This window comes from Erythranthe guttata, chromosome 14, assembly GCF_056151865.1.
Source record: "Erythranthe guttata isolate IM_541 chromosome 14, IM_541, whole genome shotgun sequence".
Classification (NCBI taxonomy): Eukaryota; Viridiplantae; Streptophyta; class Magnoliopsida; order Lamiales; family Phrymaceae; genus Erythranthe; species Erythranthe guttata.
Genome location: NC_142546.1, coordinates 2145797 through 2171349, shown reverse-complemented (window position 1 = coordinate 2171349; position 25553 = coordinate 2145797). Strand labels below are relative to the sequence as shown.

At 35.3% G+C, this 25553-nt stretch overlaps 5 protein-coding genes across 5 annotated transcripts; 4 read left to right on the top strand and 1 right to left on the bottom strand.

Moving 5' to 3' along the window:
- The first annotated feature begins 1570 nt into the window (after window positions 1-1570).
- On the top strand, window positions 1571-3165 carry LOC105963160 (UDP-glycosyltransferase 92A1). The gene has a single exon (XM_012987539.2). It carries the CDS (start codon window positions 1571-1573, stop codon window positions 3068-3070), a length of 1500 nt encoding a protein of 499 aa, XP_012842993.2. The 3' UTR covers window positions 3071-3165.
- Window positions 3142-11214, bottom strand: SPPL3 (SIGNAL PEPTIDE PEPTIDASE-LIKE 3). The gene is made up of 14 exons (XM_012987538.2): window positions 10738-11214; window positions 9975-10133; window positions 9102-9213; window positions 8860-8976; window positions 7829-7986; window positions 7374-7550; window positions 6824-6858; window positions 6568-6724; window positions 5762-5815; window positions 5592-5684; window positions 4362-4504; window positions 3995-4065; window positions 3542-3625; window positions 3142-3426 (listed from the first exon to the last, which is right to left on the bottom strand). The coding sequence occupies exons 1-14, from the start codon at window positions 10873-10875 to the stop codon at window positions 3329-3331; spliced, it is 1596 nt and encodes a 531-aa protein (XP_012842992.2). The 5' UTR covers window positions 10876-11214; the 3' UTR covers window positions 3142-3328.
- Window positions 11215-12717: 1503 nt separating this feature from the next.
- On the top strand, window positions 12718-16665 carry LOC105963158 (prolyl 4-hydroxylase 1). Its single transcript, XM_012987537.2, has 12 exons — window positions 12718-12900; window positions 13448-13495; window positions 13628-13669; window positions 13799-13848; window positions 13991-14056; window positions 14557-14631; window positions 14972-15046; window positions 15214-15284; window positions 15376-15427; window positions 15545-15634; window positions 15754-15846; window positions 16370-16665. The coding sequence occupies exons 1-12, from the start codon at window positions 12834-12836 to the stop codon at window positions 16472-16474; spliced, it is 834 nt and encodes a 277-aa protein (XP_012842991.2). The 5' UTR covers window positions 12718-12833; the 3' UTR covers window positions 16475-16665.
- On the top strand, window positions 16370-20711 carry LOC105963157 (U3 containing 90S pre-ribosomal complex subunit). The gene is made up of 7 exons (XM_012987536.2): window positions 16370-16506; window positions 17582-18010; window positions 18474-18678; window positions 18816-18888; window positions 19785-19834; window positions 20008-20121; window positions 20405-20711. Exons 2-7 carry the CDS (start codon window positions 17650-17652, stop codon window positions 20532-20534), a joined length of 933 nt encoding a protein of 310 aa, XP_012842990.1. The 5' UTR covers window positions 16370-16506; window positions 17582-17649; the 3' UTR covers window positions 20535-20711.
- A 1684-nt stretch (window positions 20712-22395) lies between these two features.
- Window positions 22396-24861, top strand: LOC105963156 (RmlC-like cupins superfamily protein). The gene is made up of 7 exons (XM_012987535.2): window positions 22396-22730; window positions 23414-23463; window positions 23589-23627; window positions 23737-23765; window positions 23865-23927; window positions 24012-24115; window positions 24231-24861. The coding sequence occupies exons 1-7, from the start codon at window positions 22504-22506 to the stop codon at window positions 24715-24717; spliced, it is 999 nt and encodes a 332-aa protein (XP_012842989.2). The 5' UTR covers window positions 22396-22503; the 3' UTR covers window positions 24718-24861.
- Window positions 24862-25553: the final 692 nt, after the last annotated feature.

The window sequence follows — 25553 nt, the reverse complement described above, 5'->3', positions numbered from 1 at the left end:
TTAATCGGAAATAAATCGATTTTTAGATTTAGTGTAAATAAATTAAAACATGGTTTTGGTTAAAATAAATTTAGTTACAATTTGAAGAAAAAAAACCCTGCCCTATTTTCATTTTAATTAAAAAAAAAAGAAAAAAACAAGATTTTTTTTTCCAATTTATTGCTCCGATATATCGGTTTGACCCCTCCTCAAACCGCCACAAACCGCCGTAAACTGCCTCATCGCCAAAAAACTGTTTTTTCAAACCGCCTCATTAAAGGTTTATAGCCCCGACAGATATTTAGAACACTGATGTTTTCGTGAACACACTTGCGAATAGAGAGTTTGAGTGTCAAACACTTCGTGTGGAGATGAGTTGAGTCTTGGTGAGTTAACTGGGTGTTTCGGGTAGAATTAGGGTTTCTGATTTTTTGAGCTTTGTACTAGACACCGATTGGAGTTGCCGTCAATGTGGGACTTTGACAAAAAAAAAAAAGAACATGTAGTTTGCAAAACATACGAGAGATGTAAACCACGTGAGGCTAACAATAAGTGATAAACTCAAACTAGTAACCATTAGCAAATGAATTCGAACTTAGATCAATTGACACAAACTCACATGCTCCAATCACTAGACCATCCCTTGCAGGACAAAAGTATCTATCTATCATATGTATTGATAATAACTAACCCACTAATTTTGGTGAGTTCGGTTGTTTAACACATGATCAATGATATCGACATCCATGTGTTAAATCGACGCCAAATTGCTAATTCTACATTTCTGTGTGGCCGATAATTCCTTCTTGTATTGATTCTTTTCTTTTTATAATAGGAAAAATACTTGTCACATTTGGTTTAATTCAGATATTAATTTCCTTCACCTTTCTAAAACTATCATGGGTAAAAAATGGCATTTCAAAAACATTAATCTTTTCAAATTAGAGAAAATTAACGGTAATAATAATATCTACACTAATTAATTATTGTTGTCTGCCGAAAGCATAAAAACACACGGAGCGGTGGCCAAAGCAAAACCGTCCAATCAACTAGGAGTACACATTTTATTGTCTTTATATATTAAATAAAATAAAATAAAATAAAGGGTAAATTACACACACCCCCCTGAGGTAAGCTTAAATAACTGTAAGGTCCCTGTGGTATCGATAATTACACTCAGCCCCCTGAAACGTAGTCAGAAACTCTAATGGGATAATGAATTGGTTACGTTATTCCGATAGGGTTCTAACGGACTATTGGTTTCAGAAAGTGGTGGAGACAACAAAGAGCTATGGGTGATTTAAGAAATGTTCGGGAATGTTCGGGGAGCCATGTTACCCCATAGTTCTTTGTTGTCTTCACCACTTTCTGAAACCAATAGTCCGTTAGAACCCTATCGGAATAACGTATCCAATTCATTATCCCATTAGAGTTTCTGACTACGTTTCAGGGGGCTAAGTGTAATTATCAATACCATAGGGACCTTACAGTTATTTAAGCTTACCTCAGGGGGGTGTGTGTAATTTACCCTAAAATAAAATAAAAAACACACACACACACACTGAAAACAAAGAAAAAACACAGAGCAAAAATGGCGGACAAAGAAGAGCAGCAGCAGCACATAGTGATGCTGCCGTTCATGGCACAAGGCCACCTAATCCCATTCCTAGCACTAGCCAACCAAATCCACCGCCGATTCGGCTTCACAATCACCATCGCCACCACCCCACTCAACGTCCGCCACCTCGCCGCCGCCGTAGCCAAAAACCCTACACCAAGCTCCGGCATCCACTTATTCGAGCTCCCGCTCAACACCTCCGACCACGGCCTTCCGCCAAACGCCGAGAACACAGAATCCCTCCCCTTAAACCTAGTCGTTAACCTCTTCCACTCCTCAACCTCCCTCGAACCACCGTTCCGTGCCCTAATTCAGAACATCACCGCCGATCAAAACGGCCGCCCTCCCCTCTGCATTATCTCCGACGTCTTCATGGGCTGGGCCAACGCCGTCGCCGAATCCTTCGGCACCGTCAACGTGACCTTCTCCACCGGCGGCGCGTACGGCACCGCCGCATACGTATCCCTATGGCAGCACCTCCCCCACCGCCGCCGTACTGCCGACGACGAGTTCAACCTCCCTGGATTCCCCGATTCATGCGTCTTCCATATCACTCAGCTCCACTCTTTTCTCAGGGCTGCAGACGGAACAGATTCCTGGTCCAGATTCTTCCAGCCACAGATCGAAAACTCCATGAATTCGTTCGGCTGGTTGTGCAACACCGCCGAGGAAATCGAACCCTTGGGATTAAACATCCTCAAGAACTACACTAACCTCCCCGTGTGGTGCATTGGACCACTCCTCCCACCAAGAATGATGAATTCAAACCCGACCGATGGTTTAATCGGGCAACACACGGGTCGAAAACCCGGAGTTTCGGCCGAAAAATGCCTCGAATGGCTCGATTCCCGCCCCGAAAGATCGGTTCTTTACATATCCTTCGGCTCACAAAACACAATTACCCCATCTCAAATGATGGCACTAGCAATGGGGTTGGAGGACAGTAAAAAGCCATTCATTTGGGTTATCAGGCCTCCCTTCGGCTTCGACCTGAAAGGCGAGTTCAAATCTGAAGAGTGGCTGCCGATCGGGTTCGAACAGAGGGTTGCCGATGTGTCGCTGGTGGTCCACGGGTGGGCCCCGCAGCTAGAGATCCTATGCCACAAATCTACAGGCGCGTTCTTGACCCACTGCGGGTGGAATTCGACGGCGGAGAGTTTGAGCCAGGGTGTGCCGATGATAGGGTGGCCGCTGGCGGCAGAGCAAGGGTACAACGCGAAGATGCTGGTGGAGGAAATGGGGGTGTGCGTGGAGCTGACGAGAGGGCTTGCGGGTGTTGTTAGTAGAGAGAAAGTGAAGAGTGTGATTGAGAGTGTTATGGATGGAGGAGATAAAGCAGAGGAGATGAAGAAGAAAGCAGGTGAAATTGCAGAGTTGATGAGATTGGCTTTGAGTGATGAAGGAGGGTCTTCACATAGAGCAATGGATGAGTTTGTGTCTGCTCTTCTCACACACAAACAAGAAACTGCATGATTGGCTCTGTGTAGAGTTTTCATTGTGTAATTGTATATCCATGTAATATAGTGGATAAAGTACACCGAGGATAATATAATCAAAATATTTACTTAGTCTCTCTAGTGTGCAATATATGTGAGGAAAACATTTGAAAAAAGAAAGAAAAAAAACTAATATAGGAAGGAAAAAAGATAAGTGCATAAAGTATATAAGCTTCTACACTGTAGTATCACCGTCGAATTTGGTTCGGGTCGAAGATGGGAAATATACCGTGCGTCAAGCTTCTCCAGAAGCAGTAGCATCTGCCGAAGAAGTGCCATAGCTCCATAGTTGTTTCAGCTCCCCTCTTATCCAACCCAACACGACACAAGTTCCTGAGATTTTGCAGGCACATAATTCACAGAAACGTCAAAAGGAGAAAAACGACAAAAATAATAACCATGAAATGTTTTCTCTTGTTGATCGATCGTAAAGAGAAAGAATCCTTACCCAATGTACAAGGGACTAGGTATAGGAGAGCAGGTTGACCATGTCCGTCCATCAAATACAACCCTAAGTAAGTGAATGCTAGACCTGCAGTAAATATATCACCTCGAGTTAATAATTAGTTACCTGCACTGTTTACATTCTGTTCTCAAATCCTATTTTTCGGTCAAATTAATTTTGAGCCAAAACAATGATGTAATGTCAATAATTAACTTGATGTAATCACAGTATGCACATTCAATGGCTAACAAACCCACTTTGGTAGCAGGAAAATTCGTGGAATTTTCACTAAAGTAAAACTACAATAATGCGGTTCAACCTTTTTTGTTAATTTTATAGTTCAAACATGTTTCATTGCTCTGACAAAGAACAAAACCTCCTATGATAGACAAACAATTCATTAATGTAGTTGTAATTACAATGAAAACAATCGAAATATAGAGTGAAAAAACTCACCAAGTCCATAGCCAATTGTCAAAAATAGAAAGTACCCATTTAGTATCCTCTTCTTATTAGCTTTGTCGAATCTGAAACAAAACCCAAAACGGATCGTCAGTTGGAAAAGAGTTCCAAACCCATATATATATATATATATATATATATATATATATATATATATATATATATATATATATATATATATATATATATATATATATATATATAACTACTACACAGTTAATTTACTCCTTGATGACGATGTATATCAGAAATACTGATATAATGATTCGTGAATCTTTTGTTAAGGGTTCACTATGCAGTTTGTACATGGACAGCATAATTAAATCTGTACTGGTAATTAATAGGGTTTCAATGAAAATACCTAAAAGAAAAGGAGACTAGCAAACCAGGGAATAGAATATCCCCAAAGCCTATCATGTTATAACCCTCATAAGGATCGGCAATTCGAGGAACTCTCAGAAGCATGGGGATCGATTCTCCACCGCTCTTGTCACCTCTAGCAACCTGAACGGCATGGAAACAAACTCAGCTTCGTTCAACTAATTTACAAGAACTGAAAGAGTGATCCGACTTGGAATAGCGAAACGCTAATTTCAAGTCTATCTTCTGATTGATTTTCAACTATTTTGTCTTTTGGATATTCAAAATGAAATTTCACCAAACCAATATCAGACTTATCAGTTCTAGTCCCAAATTCTTAAAATTCCTGAAACGTAGCACCATCGATAAAAAATGTGGGGCAAAAATGGAGATGGTTATGTTGTACCATACACATACGCTAAGCAAAATATTCATGAATGATCAGCAAAACCACCTATCTAAAGTTTATGCCATGGTCATTTTCAAACAACTAACAATTAGGAAGAAAAGGGCCAGTAGTTATGAATAATAGTCATTCTTTAATGTGTGCCAAATATTCTCTCAGATGTTTTGATATAGTTTGGCCTCGTTCAGTTGCCACTATTAAGTTGTATTGACTAAATAGTACTCCCTCTGTTCCATAATAACTGTCTCCTTTTAAAAATATTTTTGTTCCATATTATCTGTCACTTTAGATTTCCAATACTGCATTAAATGCATTTTTCCTGTTTTAACCTTATTAATGAAACTCTATTCATTAATTTTCTCTTGTAAAACATTAAATAATAAAGGTTATTTTAGTCATTTTTATATGATTTTTCTAAAATCAAGATATATTTATTGAGTTTCTTAATCTTTGTGAAAAGTGAAAAGTGAAAAGTGACAATTATTTAGGAACCGAGGGAGTAGGAGTTAGTAACATGTTAGTTGACAAGATTCAAACCAATTCAGGCCCACAATTAAATGCTACTATTCAATAAAAGTAGTAGCAACCCTACTCGTTGCAATTAACTTTTTAGGTAGTTATTAAAAATGAAAAAGATGATTATATCCCTAAATGTTACAAATTACTTTGTTGTTAAATTAGGGATGTTACTAGAAAATCAGATCTAATACAATATTTTAACAGTTGATCCTAAGAAAGGAGAATTCATATTGAATTTTTTATACAAAAATCCATAGGATTGTTATTAAAGGGAAAAGAGAAATGACTAAGTACAAATAAACTTACCGCAATCATAACGCTGTCATGGAATATATATGGAGATAGAAAAACCCAAAATATGTCGTATAAGAATGCACAACACAGAAGTACTGTGGCGACCTATACGATAACAGAACTTATTAGATAAAGACAAAAGGATTAGCAAATTAGTAACTGAATATGGTGTCTCTTTATACCTTTATATTTGGTAATTGAGCCAATTGCAATACGGTTAACATCATACAAATTCCCTGCCATTCACAGAAATCATAAATACTTGGGAATATAATTTTCCAAACATGATCAACAGCTGTTGCATGATTCAGCAACAGCAAAAACAATATCAAAAGGCTTTAGTTTGAGGCGACACAAAAATTGCAACTAGACATAAAAATCCAAACTTCCCACAAACATAAAAAAATGCAAAAAGGAACGAGGCAGCTAAATATGAATAAAGAAATTGCAGGTGCGTTGTTGAGAAGCAAAAGATTTAGAACGATATGTACATGATAGGGACATAAATAAATGTGCCAGATCACACACTTGGATGCATATATGCTAAATTAACATAACCGGTGCTAATTAAGAAAGTGCATACATTGATAGCATCAAATTGAAAATAAAATATACAGCTATGAGTTAAATTTGTTAGATGATCGGGAATTTAATATAACAATGATATAGTTGATTTAGTGTATATTCCATCCATCACATAATCGAATGGCCTTCTTGATTTTATATGGTCATTCCCACAACTCCAAAACCAAATGTCATATCAATATGTTGAACTTATCAAAAAGAGATAGACGAACGCAAAGATATAATGTGGTCAATCATTTAACACTACAAGAGTATAATATTCTAATGATTTACAATTAATAATCAAAGGGGAAACTCGATTATAGAAAAAAGGGATCAACGAGGCCATTGGGTATACACCAGTAAGGAGTATTGGTCTATGCCAGATGCCATAAAGGATGATTGAGTTTATGGGAGAACTTACAAGAACATCTTGTCCAATCCAAGAGTAAGATGCTTTCCGATTAGCAGCCCAGACAACGGCAAATACCAGACAGCATATCAACACAACTAAAGAGAGAATGGTCATCTCCCCAAGAAGTGGCAGATTTACCGTCTTCTTTTGACAACCTTTGCATTTGCTGCTTAAAAAACAGGGCATGAGGTAAAGAATGCATGAAATAACGAGCCCACCATAACAATATAGCCTTACCTATTTAACAAAAACAACTAATTCATACCTCATCACCAATGAAACGATACAATTATGCATTCCCTGATAGCCAAAAACAATCAATAAGTCTTGCGCGTAAATTAATAGTTCCATACAGAATGATATGCCTTAAAATCGAGGAATGACTATATGAGATCGTTGTAATAAGGATAAAATTTGGACTGATTTCAAACTGAGTCTCATCAAACTGCCGCAGACACATTCCCAATATGGTCATCCATGTGCAGGCTTGAAAATGCAAATCAATGAATCACATGTGCAGGCTTGAACATGCAAATCAATGAATCAAACTAAGATAGTCATTGAAAGCAATATAGTATAAAGTTGCCTAAGATTTCAACATCATCTATAAATCATGTATGAATTTCAAATATCTATGTTTTCCTAGTCAAAGATAGAGTATTCTCATAATTCAACACTACAAATTTTGAATTCAAGTTCATTGCAATGGTACTTAGTAATTGCGGGAAACAGCCGCTGGAGAAAAGAGATTAACGATTATATCCAACTAGACTATCATTATCTGAAAGAAACAAATAACTAAAGTTAATATTTACCTCAATACCTCCAATGCAGAAAAGTACAATTAGAACCCAGACAAACCACGAAGACATGAAGAAGTAAAGTAGCAGCAGAAAAGTTGATGCCGTTATAACAAAAACTACAGCACTTTTCGTGTTAATATGGAGGATTTCCTTGTCTTCCTCCTGCTTTGCTGCTGCAGCATCAGATTCCTAAAATGAACAAAAAAATGCAGCTATCAGCAAAAAACAAACAACATGAACATGAAGCATGAACCACCAATTTCTGGTCAGAAAATTATTTATGTGAAACCAAAATAACACAAGAAATAGAAATTGCAATAGAGATGACATGGTTTGGATCTAAAACTGAGATAAAATAATACACCAGAACATAATGTGACCTACTTAACAATCAAGACAAATAGAGATCTCTTTATAAACTACGAATTTGTATTGCACAAGAAAATAAAGACAAATTTTGACGGAACCTTCGGTGACAATTCATTATAGCGCTCATCACTATTCTCCGATCCAGTGATCTCCGACCAAAGTGAAGCGGTAACTACGGTTCCAACAGCCATCATCCACAAGAATATTACTGAATAGTCTAAAATTGGTCGATTGGGAGCGTATAGCAGAAGTTCCACTACATCAGAAACACAGAAGTTAGCAATCCAGTTTATCCAATAAAGTTTTGAAATAGATACAGACACCATGATTGGTCAACAAATTCCAGCAGAATTCTAAAAAACCTGACAAAAACCATATACGACAAACAATAGCAGACATGATATGAAATTTTCTGCTAGTTGCAACATGGGGTTGAGAACTATCCCATAAACATATTTTTTGGTTGCAGATTCATAGTAATTGATTGAATTTCTTTTTTTGCGAACGGTTTCTTTTTCCCGTTAAGTAAACTTTGACAGCCAAATTGGACAACAATACAATGTAGCAATATATTCATTTCAATGATGGATGCACTGTCTGGATTAAAGATCCACAAGCAACAGTCACATGATTAATTTCTTCAACTTTCGGGGTATATAACCAGACACCTTTACTTTCCAAGTGGGTAAGATATGGAGAGGCTGAATGAGTCTCAGAAAGAAAAAATTCCAAGAGAAATTTCAACAGGTACAGTGTCAGTCAACTAGATCTTTCATTCTCTTTACCATCTCTGGGTTTCCAAATTTTCAACAAATTGTCATAGGAATGTAAATGATAGGACAGACAGGGCATATACAAGGAATATCGACGCAAGGTTAACTTGATGTTGATTCCATCAGAAAGGGGATCAAGTATAGTAAAGTACAAATACATACAGTTTATACCAACGAAAGAAAAAAAAAGAATAAGCTGCTCCCAAAAAGGAAATTTAACAACCATACTAGAGACCCTGCTGTCAAAGACTTTGATCTCAAACTAGCAAATATTATAACACTCTCAGACTAAGATTAGCATAACTGACAAACTTTACTTAGAAGTATTTTCACTGAAATGCATGAATTAGACTCACCTTTCGCTCCACCATCCATGGATTTCTTTAGTTCCTCTCCTCCTGACTTAGAAATTGTAATAACAGGAATGGTAATGTTCAAATTAGTCTCATTCCCACAACCCATCTGAAGAAGACCTATAAAAGTTCAACCAAGGTCGAAATCAATCCCAAACCAAAGCAGAATCCACTAAGCCAAGATAGGAGGCACAAATGCAGGCTATACAAAGTTACGCAACATATGCCATACGAAGTGAAGCTACCTTCATCGTCATTTATCATCACTAATGCTGCCGCTCCTCCTGCTTGTGCAATTTGAGCCTTGGCGGTAAAGATACACTCACCACGTACAGCAATTGCAATAGAGCCTGATAGCTACATCAAAATAGACGAGAGACTCTTATATTGTACTTGAAAACTAATTAAGATCACAAAGGATAATAATGTAGTTGCTTTCGATAAAAAGTTAAGCTTGTCGGCTGTCTTTCACCTATGGATTATAGAATGGAAAATAAACTCCATGTGTAGCTAGAGATGCAGGTTTGGGGGTCAAAGAATGACCTATGCTAAAACTTTCAAAATCAGACATTTCAGTAAACCTGATTCCTTGTCACATTGTGCACATTAAATTCAAACACGAGAATTTGGAGCCTCATTCAGCTCTTTTTTTTTTTTTTTGTACATTAATATAACTACCTCCAGAGAGAGTGAATGACAAAATTAACTGTGGAAGCATCGCTATCCTTCTAATATTGCGATTCAGTACAAGCTCAAGGAAAATTTATCCAGGAAGTCTGAAATGGAAATTCTAAAATGTTCACCTAGTCACCTACAAATCATCCAACATAGCTGTAGCAGGAAAAAAACCAACATAGTTGTAGCAGGAAAGGAAGAGGGAAAAAAAATGAGAAATGAAGAACTAGAGGCAGGAACCAGGATTCTGTACTTCAGTACTTCCTATTGTAGAAATAGATTTTTTATGGGCATCAATTTCAGAGACCTATTCTATAAGAAAATTCCTGGAACATGGACTTAGGTCCAAATGATTAACGCATATTATATGCAATTTAACATCAAACTTCCAATAACCATACAATGTATAGGGAATGAAACTGAAGCATTTGACATAAAAATACCTTAGACGTGGAGAGTGAACAGCTATCTAGAGGTGCTGAAAAAGTAGCTGGCAATCTGTTGCCTTGTTTCGCGAGAGCAGGCAATATAGCGCCAAAATCAGCAGTTAACCCACCTATTGGCTCTTTTTCAACACCATCTACCCATCTGTTGATCTTAACCTGGAAAAACAAAGCACAAGCAAAATTAGCATAGTTCCAGAAAAAAAATGATTTTTTTTCTCTTTTAGTCTTGGGAATTTTTTTGCATAGAAATGCCTAAGAAGAGTTTAAATTACGGTAAGGTCACCAAAAGAAAAACTTAAATACATATGTTGTCTCTCCCCCCACAATAAAATCAGAATACTGCCATCAATATCATATTGCTCCACCTCAGAACTTAATCTCATAATCCACCCATCGGCAAACTCGTCATTTTTCTTCGTTGGAAATAACTCAGTACCTTAGAACTAAGAATTCATACCAACAAAGGTAAAATTGCGAAACTTATAGCACATACTTTGACCCCACAGAATAATCACCTCGTACATGTGTTGACACGGAGAAACACACAAGCAGGCATACTACATGCACTCAACTGAATGTAACAACCTATTTTCCCCCATCAAGCATTATGGCATAAATGTTACTTTCTCTAACCTAACCCAATATACCCAACACATTGTAACTTACACACATAAATAAGAACACAATGGAAATAATGCCCATTTCATCAACAAAACATCCGATAAACAAAAAGTACAACAGAAAGAACTTGAAACATTACCAATCGGAAATCGTTCGTGCAGTTGGCGATTTCGCCAGTAGGGGCAGAAGCGTCGTCCGCGGCGGTGATTGATGGCAGGACAAGAAAGAAAATCCCCACTAAGACAATGGACAATTGATAAGCTGAAGGATCAGCCATACCTAAACCAAAAAATTTAGGTCACTCTGATATATTCAATCGACCAAAATTCACAATGGCTATTCTCTTTTTTGGATACTTTCTCCTACATCATCTCCGGAATCGCGGCCGTAACAGAACCGAAGAAAAAAAATTCACCAATTGAAGTCAATGATTGATTACTTCAGAGAGAAATTTAATGGAGGGGAAGGTGAAGAACATTTGCGGACAAATGTGTGGGCGTGTTAGAGAGAGAAAATCAACGAACTGGTTTATGAGATCCAAATCGGGTACTTCTGCTTCGTTTTCAGGTAGGGATTACCGTAGCGCGTGAACTTAGCATACGCTTCATTAGTGTCCGTCCATGTATTTTATTTTGGGGAAATTACAGTTTTCGCCACTCAAGTTTGCAATAATTTCCTATTTGGCCCCTTATGTTCACAAAAAATACATATGGTCCCTCATGTTTTAATAATTTAACATTTTTTGTCATTTACCGTTAGTCCGTTAGTTAAGGCAGACGGCAGCCTTGCAATAATTTCCTATTTGGCCCCTTATGTTCACAAAAAATACATATGATCCCTCATGTTTTAATAATTTAACATTTTTTGTCATTTACCGTTAGTCCGTTAGTTAAGGCAGACGGCAACGATGGACATACAGTTAATTCCGTTAGTTTTAACTGAAAATTGATGAAAATGACGAAAAATATTAAATTATTGAAACATAAGGGACCAAATGTGTGTTTGTTAACATGAGAGACCAAATGTGAAATCGGTGCAAACTTGAGGCATGAAAACTATAATTTTCCCTTTAGAGGGAGTATAGATACATATTTTTTGGAACTGTGAACAATATTATTAATTTATAATTTATAACTTAAATACCAAAAGAAATACTTGGAGAAATTACAGTTTTCGCCCCTCACGTTAGCACCGATTTCACATTTGGCCCCTCATGTTCAACAAAAACACATTTTAGGGGTGTGCACGGGTCGGTACGGCTCGGTTTTTCCAATAAACCAAACATGTACCGATAATATCGGTTTCTCATATTTTAAAAACCGAATATGTCGGTTTTTTTTCGGTTCGGTGTGAATCGGTTTTTCGGTTTTCGGTTAACGGTTTCGGTATCAATTCGGTTTATTTTCGGTTTCGATTTCGTCTATTTGTTCGAACCGGTTCGGCATAAAACCCATATATTTGGACTTTCATTATATTTATTTGAGAAAATTAACAAATAACAACCGAAAATTAACTAATAAAAAACACGTCACAACCAAAATTAATTAATAGAAAACGATGTCACATGGAGGCGCTCGAAAGATAGAGGCACGCTAGGGTAAGTATTTATAATATATATCAAAAATACATCATTTTGTATAAATCGGTTCGGTTCGGGAAATCGGTTCGGTAATTTTTAAATTCTCCATACACAAACCGATATTTTCGGTTTTTCAAAAAAAAATTACCGTGTATGCGGTTTTAAGTCGGGACGGTACATATCGGCTCGGTTTTTTCGGTTTTCGGTTCGGTTTTCGGTTCGGTTTTTCGGGTTTTTTGCTCACCCCTAACACATTTAGTCCCTCATGTTTCAAAAATTCAACATTTTTAATCATTTCTGTTAATTTTCTGTTAAAACTAACGGAATCTAGTGTGTGCCCATCAATGACTTAACTGGCAGACTAACTGTAAATTGATGAAAATGACCGAAAGCGTTAACTTATTGAAACATGAGGGATCAAATGTATTTTTTTAAAATAGGGGACCAAATAAGTAATTAGTGAAAACTTGAGGGGTGAAAACTGTAGTTTTCTAATTATACTTTGGTATAAAATGAGAGTAAGCCGTTACATACGTTTATATACTAACAAAATGACGAAGTTGCCCTCATGAATGTAATTACGTTACTTTTCCACCCCCAAAATTACACGGATTCCGCGAGAAATTTGCCTGCCGATCTTCAATTCTCCGATAGAAATGGTTGCCTTTGCGATGAGATTTTTCTTCGCTCTGCTTGCATTTGTAACCGTTGGAATGATTATCGGTATTCCCCAATACTCTGTATAAATAATATTTTTTTTAATTAAATAATTTAAGGAAGATAGTTTCTGCATCTCTTTTGTATGCTGATGCGAATCTCTCATTATTGAGAACTCATTTATGAGTCACGCGCGGCTGTTTCCCTCCATTTTTATGTTGCGTGTGTTGGAGCAATTTTTTGTTGTTGTTTGTAATGCCGATTTTGTTATTTACTGCTGAAATATTGATTGGGTGTTCATTGTTCAGAGTTGATTCATTTCAGAATTATTTTCAATTTCAATAGTTCCTATGTGAATTCAATAACTTGAAACAGTACGGTGTGGGCTACAAGTTGATGCTGCCATCATTAAACTGCAAGCTGTAATCAATGTTTGATTGTTGAACGATAAGTGAACATGTGTTCTCGTTTAGGATTTCGTATCCCAATTTATTTCTTTGCCTTTTCAGGGCTGCGAATCCATTGAATTTGTGTCGATCCTGAATATTTATTATTTGCTGTTTTTAGTTTTTATGCAATTAGTTTAAGTGACAGTTTGATTATGAATGTTCAGGTGCTTTCATTCAATTGGCATTTATAAGGAAGTTGGAGGAATCGTATGGTAAATTTCTCATTCATTTCATTCTCCAAGAGTACTTTATGTTTCGATTCACCCCCACCCTACGCGCCCGAAATGTGAGTATGCGACACTTGATAGCTATGCATTTATGAAACCACCTTTTGGAAATTGTAGGGGACGGACCTTCCTTGACAAGAATTCGAGGTCTGAGTCGAGGTAGTCTTTGAGTTACTAAAGGTTTATTTATACCTTTGTTGGTAAAAAAAGTTCACAAATAAATTCCTCAAAACACGTGTTGGACTGTTTAAGGCATCACCGGTCTTAACGCCTACTTCCTTTTTTCAGGTATTTCTCATTGGGAAGACAAAGAAGCTGCAATGTTGCGTCTTGGATATGTATGGCCCATTTTTTTTTTTTCTGAACTTCTGTTAGCTGGTAGTCTTTCATATAAAGAAATTGAACAACGAAATAACTACACTGATATTTTGTTCTTAAACCCGCCTTTTCTCATTGGTCTTCTTTCACGGCGTGATGCAGGTGAAACCAGAAATAGTTAGCTGGTCGCCACGTGTTGTCGTATTCCATAACTTCTTAAGTGCCGAGGTGTGCTTGTTACACCCATTTTTATAACTTCTTTGTGAAACATTTTCATTTATTGAATGATAAAGTTATATGATATCTACCGTCTTGTATCATACTAATATAATCATCTTATAGGGGATTACTGCATCTCTTTTCTTTCTAACCGTCTGAAAATAATTGTTTCACAAATATGTTTGTATTCATAAAGCACATGATGGCACATTGATTCTTGGAGGTAGGATAAAAGTTAAACAAATGCGTATAGAATGAGCAATCATATATCTTCATCTTCTTTTTCACCCTTCATTTCAGCAGGAAGGTTGTTCATCTATTGATGTTTTATTATATCAAATAATTGGGTTTCCTCGGAACTTTCTTAGCAAATTGTAAGACTAAATTGAAGCAATTGGGATGGAAACATACTATACCCCTACCTTCTTGATCACAATATGCAATATGTTCATATCAGAATGGTTTCTGCAACAAATTTATAATAAATTTCTGTCTTGTTGGCTTTACAGGAATGTGATTATCTTAGAGCTATTGCCAAGCCCCGTCTACAGGTTTCTACTGTTGTGGATGCAAAAACTGGAAAGGTGAGAACGGAACAAATAGTTGTTTGCTAATCCAGTATGTGTAGTTTCCAAGTATATCCAATATAGACAAATGCGCCTTATTAAATTTGTCTTGAATTACTCACGTACTCGGAAATTTTCAGTAACATGATTAGTTCATCGACAAATGACAATTTTTAGTCATCGATCTCTATATATTCCATTTATACTGTTGTTATCATCTGATACCATTTTATTTTATTGCAATCATTATATTATTACGCAATCAGGAATCTCTCACTTTACTTCTTGTAATTGATCCTTTTTTTTTCTAGGTAAGTTTACGTCTCAATAAATATATTCATTTCGTGTATGGTTTCAGGGTGTCAAGAGCACGCTTAGAACGAGCTCTGGTATGTTTGTCAGTGTTGAAGAGAGGATGTATCCGATGATACAGGTGACATGAAATTCCAGTTTGATACTGTGACTATTACCATCTGAATGTTTATGTAAACTCATGTTTGATGGTCCTTTTGATATTCTTCAATTTCATTTTGAGGTTAGATATTTATTTCTAAATTTATTGGAAACTGTGTTTTGACAATTGTGTTCGATACACGTCAGGCAATTGAGAAACGAATTTCTGTCTACTCTCAAGTGCCAGTAGAAAATGGGGAGCGTATACAGGTGTTGAGGTGAATTCTCATACGTGTACTTCTTCGGTCTCTTAATTAAAAAACAGGACTGAAGATTTTAATATCCAGGCTAACATCTGCAGAAGCACAGGTATGAAAAGGATCAGCTTTACAGGCCGCACCACGATTATTTCTCCGATACAGTAAGTTTGTCCTGTGACTTTCCGATCTGACTATGCTGATTATATCTATCAACTTCGAGCCGTTGTTATCCTCAATAGTTTTCACTTACTAAAACGTAATCATATTGCTTCTTGCAGTACAATTTAAAGTACGGTGGTCAAAGAGTGGCAACAATGCTTATGTATCTGAGTGACAATGTGGAGGGGGGAGAGACATACTTCCCCCAGGTAGTTGCATGTCAACTTCTGTCGTTTTTCTTATCAATATATATATATATATAGAGAGAGAGATGTATTTCGTGACTTAGTTGATATATTATTTACCACAATATATTATATGATTTTAGGCTGGTTCTGGTGAGTGTAGCTGTGGGGGAAAGATGGTTACAGGATTGTGTGTGAAGCCGCTTAAAGGAGATGCTGTGCTTTTCTGGAGCATGGTCAGTTTCCTCCCTTTAGCTCTAATATATATATAAATAAATATATATATATGTATCTATATATATTTATTTACAAGTCATTTTCAAAGAATACTTGAGATGTAGTATGATGGAGCGAGATTTCTGAAAGACGAGTGAATAGTATGTACATTCTAAGATTAAGATGTTCAGGCTTACATCACTTTTTCGTTACCGATTCTTCTCCATGAATATACGTGGCATGCGAAACATTTGTGTCATTCATTACTACTAGTTTTATTTAGAAGCTAATTCTTGACTTCGAAATTTAATGGAATAATTGTCCGAGGCTATCAGTTGAAGTAAATAAAACTGAACAGGTGCTGCATATTATTTGAGCGAATAAGTTGGTAAAGAGAGTGTTATCAAGTTAAACAGAGATGCGAAACGATGTTTCATCAAATAGAAATTGGGAAAGCTGAAATTTGACGACTGTAATGGTGGAAATTGTTTATAATCTTCTTGTTTATGATGCGGTTTCATTTGATGTATACTTTGATGTCAGGGGCTTGATGGACAATCGGATCCAAAAAGCTTGCATGCCGGATGTGAAGTAATATCAGGCGAGAAATGGTCGGCTACAAAATGGATGAGACAAAGCGCCATTTAACTAACGCCTCTCGATTTTTAACAACTCTTGAGGTATGAAATTGTACTGATCTGAAGAGTGGTTACTGTGAACTTTATAGAAAGTAAAGAAAGAAGTAAAAGAAAACTGGACTTTTCCTTGAGAATATAAAATTGGTACTGTGACCTTATTAAGATAAAGAGTTCTTGCAATACTACTATAGTTTTATTAAAGGAGTTGAGTTACTTTAAAAATATATTATTTAAGCGAGATTATTAATTAATTGAATATTAATTGAACATCTATTACTATTGTATATTGAATATTGGTGTAAACGAGTAGAATCACACGCATGATTGTTCAGTTAGTTTGAAACTTTAAAATGTTTGAACTTGGTCTGATAAGCAATTGAGTCGAGCTTGAACAAACTTTAAATCGATTCAAACACGAAACAAGCTCAAACCAACTTTAATCGTGCAGAACACTAATGGAGTTCCCGTCATTTACAAACCGGATTTAAACAAATTTTTAACAACCGACCTCGAATAATTTAGTCCGATTTTACAACCCTAATAGTGAATTGCCAAAACTTTAATATCCTAAATTCCTAACCAAGTGTTTTGAATTATACAAAGCTACAAACTTTGTAAGTTCAATAGAAAAAGTATATCGGTTATTCTTATTTTACTAAAATACGAAACGTAAACTAAACCTACATTTCTGAGATATGTTAAAATAACTAGAAGGTCCATGTGATGTTGGTAATTACAGTCACAACTCTAGCCAAAAATTTATGTCTTGGGGATCGATATGCACTATATTTGTTTCATGCGAAACTGTTAATACTATCGTAAATGAAAATTTATAAATCTTATATAACATAATAAGGATTTAAGAAATGTCAGGAGAACCATGTCACTCCTAGCTGTATGTTGTCTACACCACTGCCTGACATTCTTCCGTTAGGGTTTCTAACAATGTTTCAGGGATGATTGTAATTATCGATACTATAGGGACCTTAAAGTTATTTTAGCATACCTCAGGGGTATAAGTATAATTTACCCAAATATAGAAGCTTGTTTTAAAAAATAAGAAAAAGTAAAAAAAAAAAACTATAAAAGCTGAGAGGGAGCAAATTGTCAATGTCAGGCGTAAAAAAAACCTAGTGAGTGAGTCGTTTCGTCAAACAACAAACAAACCCCAAAACCTCAGCAGCAATGGGCAAAGCCCCCGCCGGCCGCTATAACAAAAACCGCGGGAAGCAGCCGTCGCGGCTGCGGCCGAAGAATTCAATTCGTAAATCCAAAAGAAATGACAAACCCAAGGACAAGAAGAAGGACAAGAAGAAGGACAAGAAGAGGAACAGGAAGTATTTCACCGGCGATAATAAGATCAAAATCAACGAAAAGAAGAACAACAATACTAAAATCGAATTAGCCCCAGCCGTGAAGAAGAAGAAGGAGGAAATCATCTTCGTCCAATGGGCGAACGTTCTCCAGCAGCGGAGCTTTTTCGTCAACCAGTATGAATCAGCCAATCGCGTTCGTCTCTCCTCACTCGAACTCGATTCACTACCAGGTTCGCTTTACACATGCTTATTTTCGACATTATTATCGGTGTAAACTGATTAGGTTTCATACGTTATCTGAGTTTTTTTTCGATTTCAATTTGTAAAAATTGCGGTTGTTTAGTTGTTTTCGTCTTCAATTGGTTGCAAAAATTTGCTATTCTGAATGTGGATTATGTTTTATGATTGTAGTATGCTGCTTATGAATAGCAATATAAGTGAAGAAATTAAACTATCTGGAAGAATCAATTAGTTTATGATTATCTAACCATAAGACGAGCGAACAGATAACACTACGGCGCTCCGGGATTAGCACAAGCGGTTAATAGATCTTAACGTGTGTTGTTTTTGAAAATTTAACATTCTGGACGATGCTGATTGACTTTCATTATCTGTAAAATATACTTTTCTGTCGTCTTAAGTATTATTTGTTCTGGATTCGTGAAGTGTAATTTGAATTTTATGAATTAGCAGAAACATGTATGCTTGAGCTATGCCAGAGTCCAGCACAAAATCAAAATACTACCGGCAATTTGGGCGAGCATGTGAAAGTTGCTTTCGGATCATCATGGAAAGAAGTGCTGTGCGGAAAATATCTTAAAGCAGGAAAAGTTGATACCGGGAGTCCTGCACTTCTAGTGATAAGTGCATCAGCGTTAAGATCGTTGGATTTCCTCAGGTTGATGATTTCATTCTTTGAGCTTTCCTTCCTCGAATAAACATAACAAGACCTTATCACGCGAGAACAAACTAACACTATAATTATGTTGATAGTTTCTTATCATTGTCATTGAACTACATATTTTGCTTTTACAGGGAGTTGCGAAATTTGACACAAGACTGCCATCCTGCAAAGCTGTTCTCTAAGCATATGAAGGTTGAGGAACAGGTACTGAATCTTATAAATTTTGGGTAATGTTAGATTCCAGATTGACTTTATATATTTGAGATTGTTAACGTATGCATCAATTTAGGCTGTTCATTTATCGTTTGTGTGAGATATTCAACATTACCATGTTCCGAAAATATGATAATAGTATAAATTTACTAGAACTGTGTATATTTACGTAAAAAAAATTAAAGAAACTAATAGAGTTCAAGTGTGGTTCAGTTATCACAAAGAAAGAATGGTTATACTGGGCATGGTGTTGGTTCAAGTCTGGAATGTGTTTCTTTAGGTACTGTTAGTCGCTTTGAATTTATTATTATCAGTTCAAGCACAATCTCGTCTGGTCTGATAATTAGAAGACAGCAAAAATATTGAGCTTCAAGCAATAAGATGTTAGACGAGCCCTCGGTGTCTACTAAATGAATTTTTTTCGACTTCGGTAGTAAGCAAATTATTTAGCTATTAGCCGCCTTGCTGAAGGAGGACATGTAGTTGAGTGCAACAAGCTATCAATTATAGCGAATTTATAGCTCTGTTTGGTAATTAATGGTTAATACTCCCTGCAATGAACTAGTAGTTGATTAGAATACTTTCAGGTGTAAGTTTCAAAACATTCGATCAAGCAAGCTAGTATTGTTTCTGAAATATCTCCTACTAGTTAGAAATATGAAGACTAATTCCGATTGATTATAACAAGACTAAGATCTATCATCTATGTAACTGTACCCATACCCTCATTGGCTTAGGTTACCTACGCACAGTAGCCAATTCAGAATTTTTTTGATGATAAATAAAGTGAGAGTATCTAGCTAACGTATATTTGCGAATGCCTAATTATGTTCAACTTTGTATTCGGCACTAAAGTTTGACACATGTTCTCTTTATGCTGTCACCAGGTGTCTATGCTGGAGAATCGTGTTAATATTGCCACTGGAACGCCAAACAGGTATGCAGTGATCAGCTCTTGTTTAAATTGCTTATGATATATCACTTGTTACCCTCCATTGGTCTCGTTTTCTTGGTTTTGAAAAACTAATAACTTTTCTCTTTGGCTTGCATTTGAATTATTATTATTTTAATATTTCTTAAGTTGAAAATTGGCTGAACAATATGTTTCAGGATCAAGAAATTAATCGATATGGAAGTACTTAAGCTGTCCCGATTAGCAGTAATTGTGTTTGACATGCACACAGACGTCAAGGGCTACTCCTTGTTCTCTCTTCCTCAAGTCAGGTTTGATTTCTTCAACAGTTCGTTTTTTTCTTTTTGCCTATTTTATCTGCTTCACTCTTCGGCATAACAGTAAAATCCGATTTGAAAAACCGGGTTCTTGTGAATTTATTTATAATTGACGGGAAAATTTAAATAATAAAACATTTCCAAATTATAATGAATAGCCTTAAAAGTTGTGGAAATACTTACATATGTCGCCTCAAGTCAAGATTATATGATATAGAGAAATTCCATTTTGCAGTCTGTAATTTGCGTCCCGTTTATTTGAAATCTATTTTGACAGAGACGAGTTTTGGGAATTGTATAAAGCCTACTTTCATCAACCATGGCTCGAAGGCAAATTACGCTTCTGTCTCTATGGTCCAGTACCCATTAATTTAGATGAAACGAAGAGCGAAACCGGTGATGACTGAAAATAGTGTTATACGTCCATGATCACTTACGCATTTTGCTGACCGGCGTAAAATTGTTGTCGCTAATATATCTTTTACGGTTTTGTTTTATTTGTATCTTTTTATCATTCTAGTGCACTCAATTCTGTATTAACGATGAATAATCTTTTTCATGATATATTTTTTTTTTTTGGTTCATCTTTGTGAATGAGTGTTATTAAACATTGATGTCTGCATTTTGCTTGAGTATGCATAAGCATTCATACGACGAAATTGGGAAAATTACATTTTTTGTCCCTCAAGTTTACCGTAATTTCACATTTAGCCCCCTTGTTCACAAAAAAATAGATTTAGTTCCTCATGTTTCAATAAACCATCACTTTTAGTCAATTGCATTTTGCTTGATTTCCGAAAAATTGACCAAACAATGTTAAATTACTGAAACATGAGGGACTCAATATGTTTTTTTGTGTGAATAAGAGGGACCAAATGTGAAATTGAGGTAAACTTGAGGGACGAAAAACATAAACGAGCGTTGACCAAGTCAAAATTATTATGGTGAGCCATCAATTCCAAACAAGTGTTATTAGTCTAACAAATGAACTAGTACACTTAGTTGAGTTTTAATTCTCTTGTTTGTCCAGATGCACATCACTTCAATTTTGTACGCACAATGTGAACACATTAGTATATTAATAACAACAACGTTGAAGTTTTATTTAAAATTTTAATAATAATTTTATTACAATGATTTGTTTGTATGACAGCATCATTCTTGTTGTCACCATTACATAACAAAAATTTCTAGTATGCAAATGTATTACATCCATGTGACATAAGGCGGCCTAAGCAAGGCTACAATTTTATAAGGGCCCCAAATAAAGATTTAGATAGTCTCCTATATTACAGTGTTTTTTTATTTTTTAGTTTTATATATATATATATATATATATATATATATATATATATATATATATATATATATATATATATATATATATATATATATATATATATATTTGTTTTATATACAATATCAAGAATTTGAAGAGTCATAAATTTTAGGGAAAAAAATGGTTGTATTTCTCTAATCGGACGTTGAGTCGACAACATCTATGTAGCACGAACATGGAAATGGTGATACGGTGACATGGAAAAAAAGACACGGGAAAAGGGCATATCCCAAAGATGGGGTTATAGGAGCTCGGGGAAACCGTGTAAATATTAAAATTATAAGGGTATATTTATAAATGGACTGTATATAACCTTTTAACTTTTTATTTATATATAAATTCTTTTTGGATTTTTTCATACAAACATATTCAAAAATAAATTTTGTTATCAACTATCAATTTACAATTGATAATTAAAATCGTGTAAATAATTAGGGAAACAACAAAAATATTTAAATATTTACATTCTCCATAAAAAAATATGTCGGGCCAACGGATAGGAGTCCTAGGGCAAGGGATTTCGTCTTTTGGTGCAAAAATAATTGTATTTAAGTCCATATGATAAATAAAATACTTTGGATGAACTAAATAATTTGTTTCCATAATTTACAATTTCCAAAATAAATGATTTTTTTTAATGTAATTAATAATATACCAAAACATAAAGATTTGAAATAAATTCAGAATCCATCTATTATGAAATATATACCATAATCACAATTAATCCTAAAATTGAATTCTTTGGCCAAGTGGGAAAGGAAAATTAGCTTTTGAAAGACCATCAAAGCTCCCATCATCATGACATCACGATGACATCATCACACGATCACCCCCAACTAAAAAAAAATCAATAAATTCCCATTAATCTTTAAACATCTAAAAGTCGTTATATACACACACACACACACGGCCACGATATTATAATATACATACACCCCTCTATCTCTATCATCTTTCTCTCTCTATATATAACACATCTTTTAGAGCTGACTTTATATATTGACAGCAAAAAACCCACATCATATATACATATATATATGATCTGTGTATCTAGAATTGTAACATTCTTGAATCTCAAAAAACACACAACAGCAAACAAAAATATAATTATCAGTGCAATAAAACAGAGAAGAAATATAATTAGCAACATGTCTGAAATTGATCAAAGCATCGGTTTTGAACGGCCACGATTGGTTGCCAAGAAAATCTTGGCCAAGTCACAGGGCGAAGGTCAGGGTGCTGTTGTCAGAAGAAGCATTGGAAGGTATTTTTTTCTTATATATATACACAGTTAAATCTCTATAAATTACAATAGTCGGGACTAGCAAAATTCTATTAATTTAACCAAATATTAAATTATCGAACTAATAGTTTACTATGTTTTTAACGAGTTGGGACCGAAAAAAAAAAAATTATTTAAGCGAGGTTATTAATTTATCGAGGTTCTGCTGTACTGGTTTGGAATTTTTTTCAAAAGGGTAATGAATTTTGTAAGTCAAATGATATTATAGTGTTTGTTATGATTCTTAAATAATAATAATAAAAAGAAAAAAACCCTCTTTGAGTTAGATTGATTTCTTGTGTTTGATGCCGTTGAATTTTTATTTTTAATTTTTTTTTCGAAAAAATTGGAAGTCGAATATGTTTGCTTGTAGCAATTCCAGGAATCTTGGAATTCTAGTTTGTGTTATGCAATTTATGTTTTTTATTTCGATTTTCCGTAAAACTCCGATTCTTGAATTTGTTTGGGATCCTTATGAGTTTGATGGAGTTTTTATTATAGTGAATTCTAAAAAAGACCCTGTTATTAATGTTAGCAAAAGATTTCCTATGATGATTTTTTTACCTTAAATGGTGAATTTTCATGTAAAAATACGATACGCATGCGAAATGCAATAAACCCGGTTTTATTAAAGAAGTTGATTCGATTTGTACTGAATATTGCAGGCCTGAGTTGAAGTCTCTGGATCCTTTCCTCATGCTAGATGAATTTTCTGGTAATCTTCATAACTAATTGATTCTTAATTCATATTTCATATATTCATTAATCTTGACATTTAATAGTTACATAAATTTTGAATATTTAAACTTAATTAATGTTCGTATTAATCTTGTATTACAGTTTCACCTCCAGCTGGATTTCCTGACCATCCCCACAGAGGTAATTCCAACATTCCTATTTTTTATCCAATTCTTGTTGCATTTATTAAAGAATCTCATTACATAATAGTACTCTGTTTATTTATTTTATTTGTTTTTTTTCATTACAGGATTCGAGACGGTTACATACGTGTTGAAGGTAATTTTCCCACGTCGAAAACTTTTATTTACGTATTCGAATGTATGATCTACTTGTTAGAATTTCTGAAGTTAAATAAATTTGTTTTGTACTATACAGGGAGGCGTCACTCATCAAGATTTCGCCGGTCATAAGGGCACAATACACGCGGGTGAAGTGCAGGTATATACACGACGATCGCTAATGTCTATAATTTTTATTTAACCTTAAAACTTGCTAAAAATACATTTTTTTTTCTTCACACAGTGGATGACTGCAGGAAGGGGTATCGTTCACTCGGAAATGCCCGCGGGCGACGGTCCTAACACCGGTCTGCAATTGTGGATCAATCTCTCTTCCAAGGATAAAATGTGAGCCTCCTTTTTTTTTCTTTAGTAAATATATATTCCGAGTAGGGGGCCCACAGAATAAAATCCTGACTCTGCCACTGATTATTTATTTATTATTATTATTATCAACTTGCAGGATGGAACCAAGGTATCAAGAATTGCTAAAAGAAGACATCCCAAGTGCCGAAAACGAGGGCGTACAAGTCAAAGTCATCGCGGGCGAGTCGATGGGTATCCACTCGCCCGTCTACACTCGTACACCAACAATGTACTTGGATTTCACTCTAAAACCCGATTCACACTACCATCAAAATATTCCGGAATCGTGGAATGCGTTTGTGTACATAATCGAAGGGGAAGGAGTATTTGGGGTTCCCAATGCGGGCCCCGCATCGGCACACCATATATTGGTATTGGGGCCCGTCGGAGAGGGGCTGAGCGTGTGGAACAAGTCCGATAAGACGTTGAGGTTTATTTTGGTGGGCGGTGAACCGATTAATGAACCGGTTGTTCAGCATGGTCCTTTTGTGATGAACACACAAGCCCAGATTGATAAGACTATTGAAGACTATTATTATGGCAAAAATGGGTTTGAGTTGGCTAAGCAATGGAGATCTAAATGAGTGAAAGTTGGCATTATTATTATCAATTTTTTTTTTTTTTTGTGTGTGTGTGTGTTTGTGATGGCAAAATACCAATAAGAAAGTGAAATCAGAATTGTGTTAGGAGTTACTTTTTTTCTTTATATATGTCATTATCTTCACCTATATATATATATGTTAGATATACACACACAAAGAGGATATCTTTTTTAGTGTGAGAAGCTTCTAGAAGCATGAGGAATGCAGGCCTTGGATGTTTGTGTTGGTTTATGCTAAAGTCATATCACATATGATTGGTTAATCCTTTGATTCTAGAAGATATTTGGTTGTTGAATGTGATGTATATTTCTTTTTTCTTTTTTTTTTTTTCCTGTTGTATTATTTTGATTCATAATTTGGAGTTGATTCTTATTTGAAATGAGAGATTTTGTTGATTATTATATTGAGAAATTGAATTCTTTTTTTGGATGCAATTACTAACACAAACAATCTTTGGTAAATTTGGAGAAATACACAAACATATTACTAACACACAAACAATATGTGGTAAATTTGGAGAAATTTCGCAAAATCTGTGGTAAATTTGGAGAAATCCAAAACAATCTGCGGTAAATTTGGAGAAATTTTACAAAATCTGTGATAAATTTGGAGAAATTAACAATACTAGTATTTCACCCGTGCGTTGCACGGATGTCAGTTTCAAAATGAGAAAATTAAACTTATATAAATGACTATCTCTTTATAATAATACCAATTCAAGTAAAACAAAATGGAAGGAAATAAAAAGCATAAACTTTATCTCTTAATTTAGAGTTGCAACATATGAAATTAAGTTAAATATTACAAATAAAAAAACA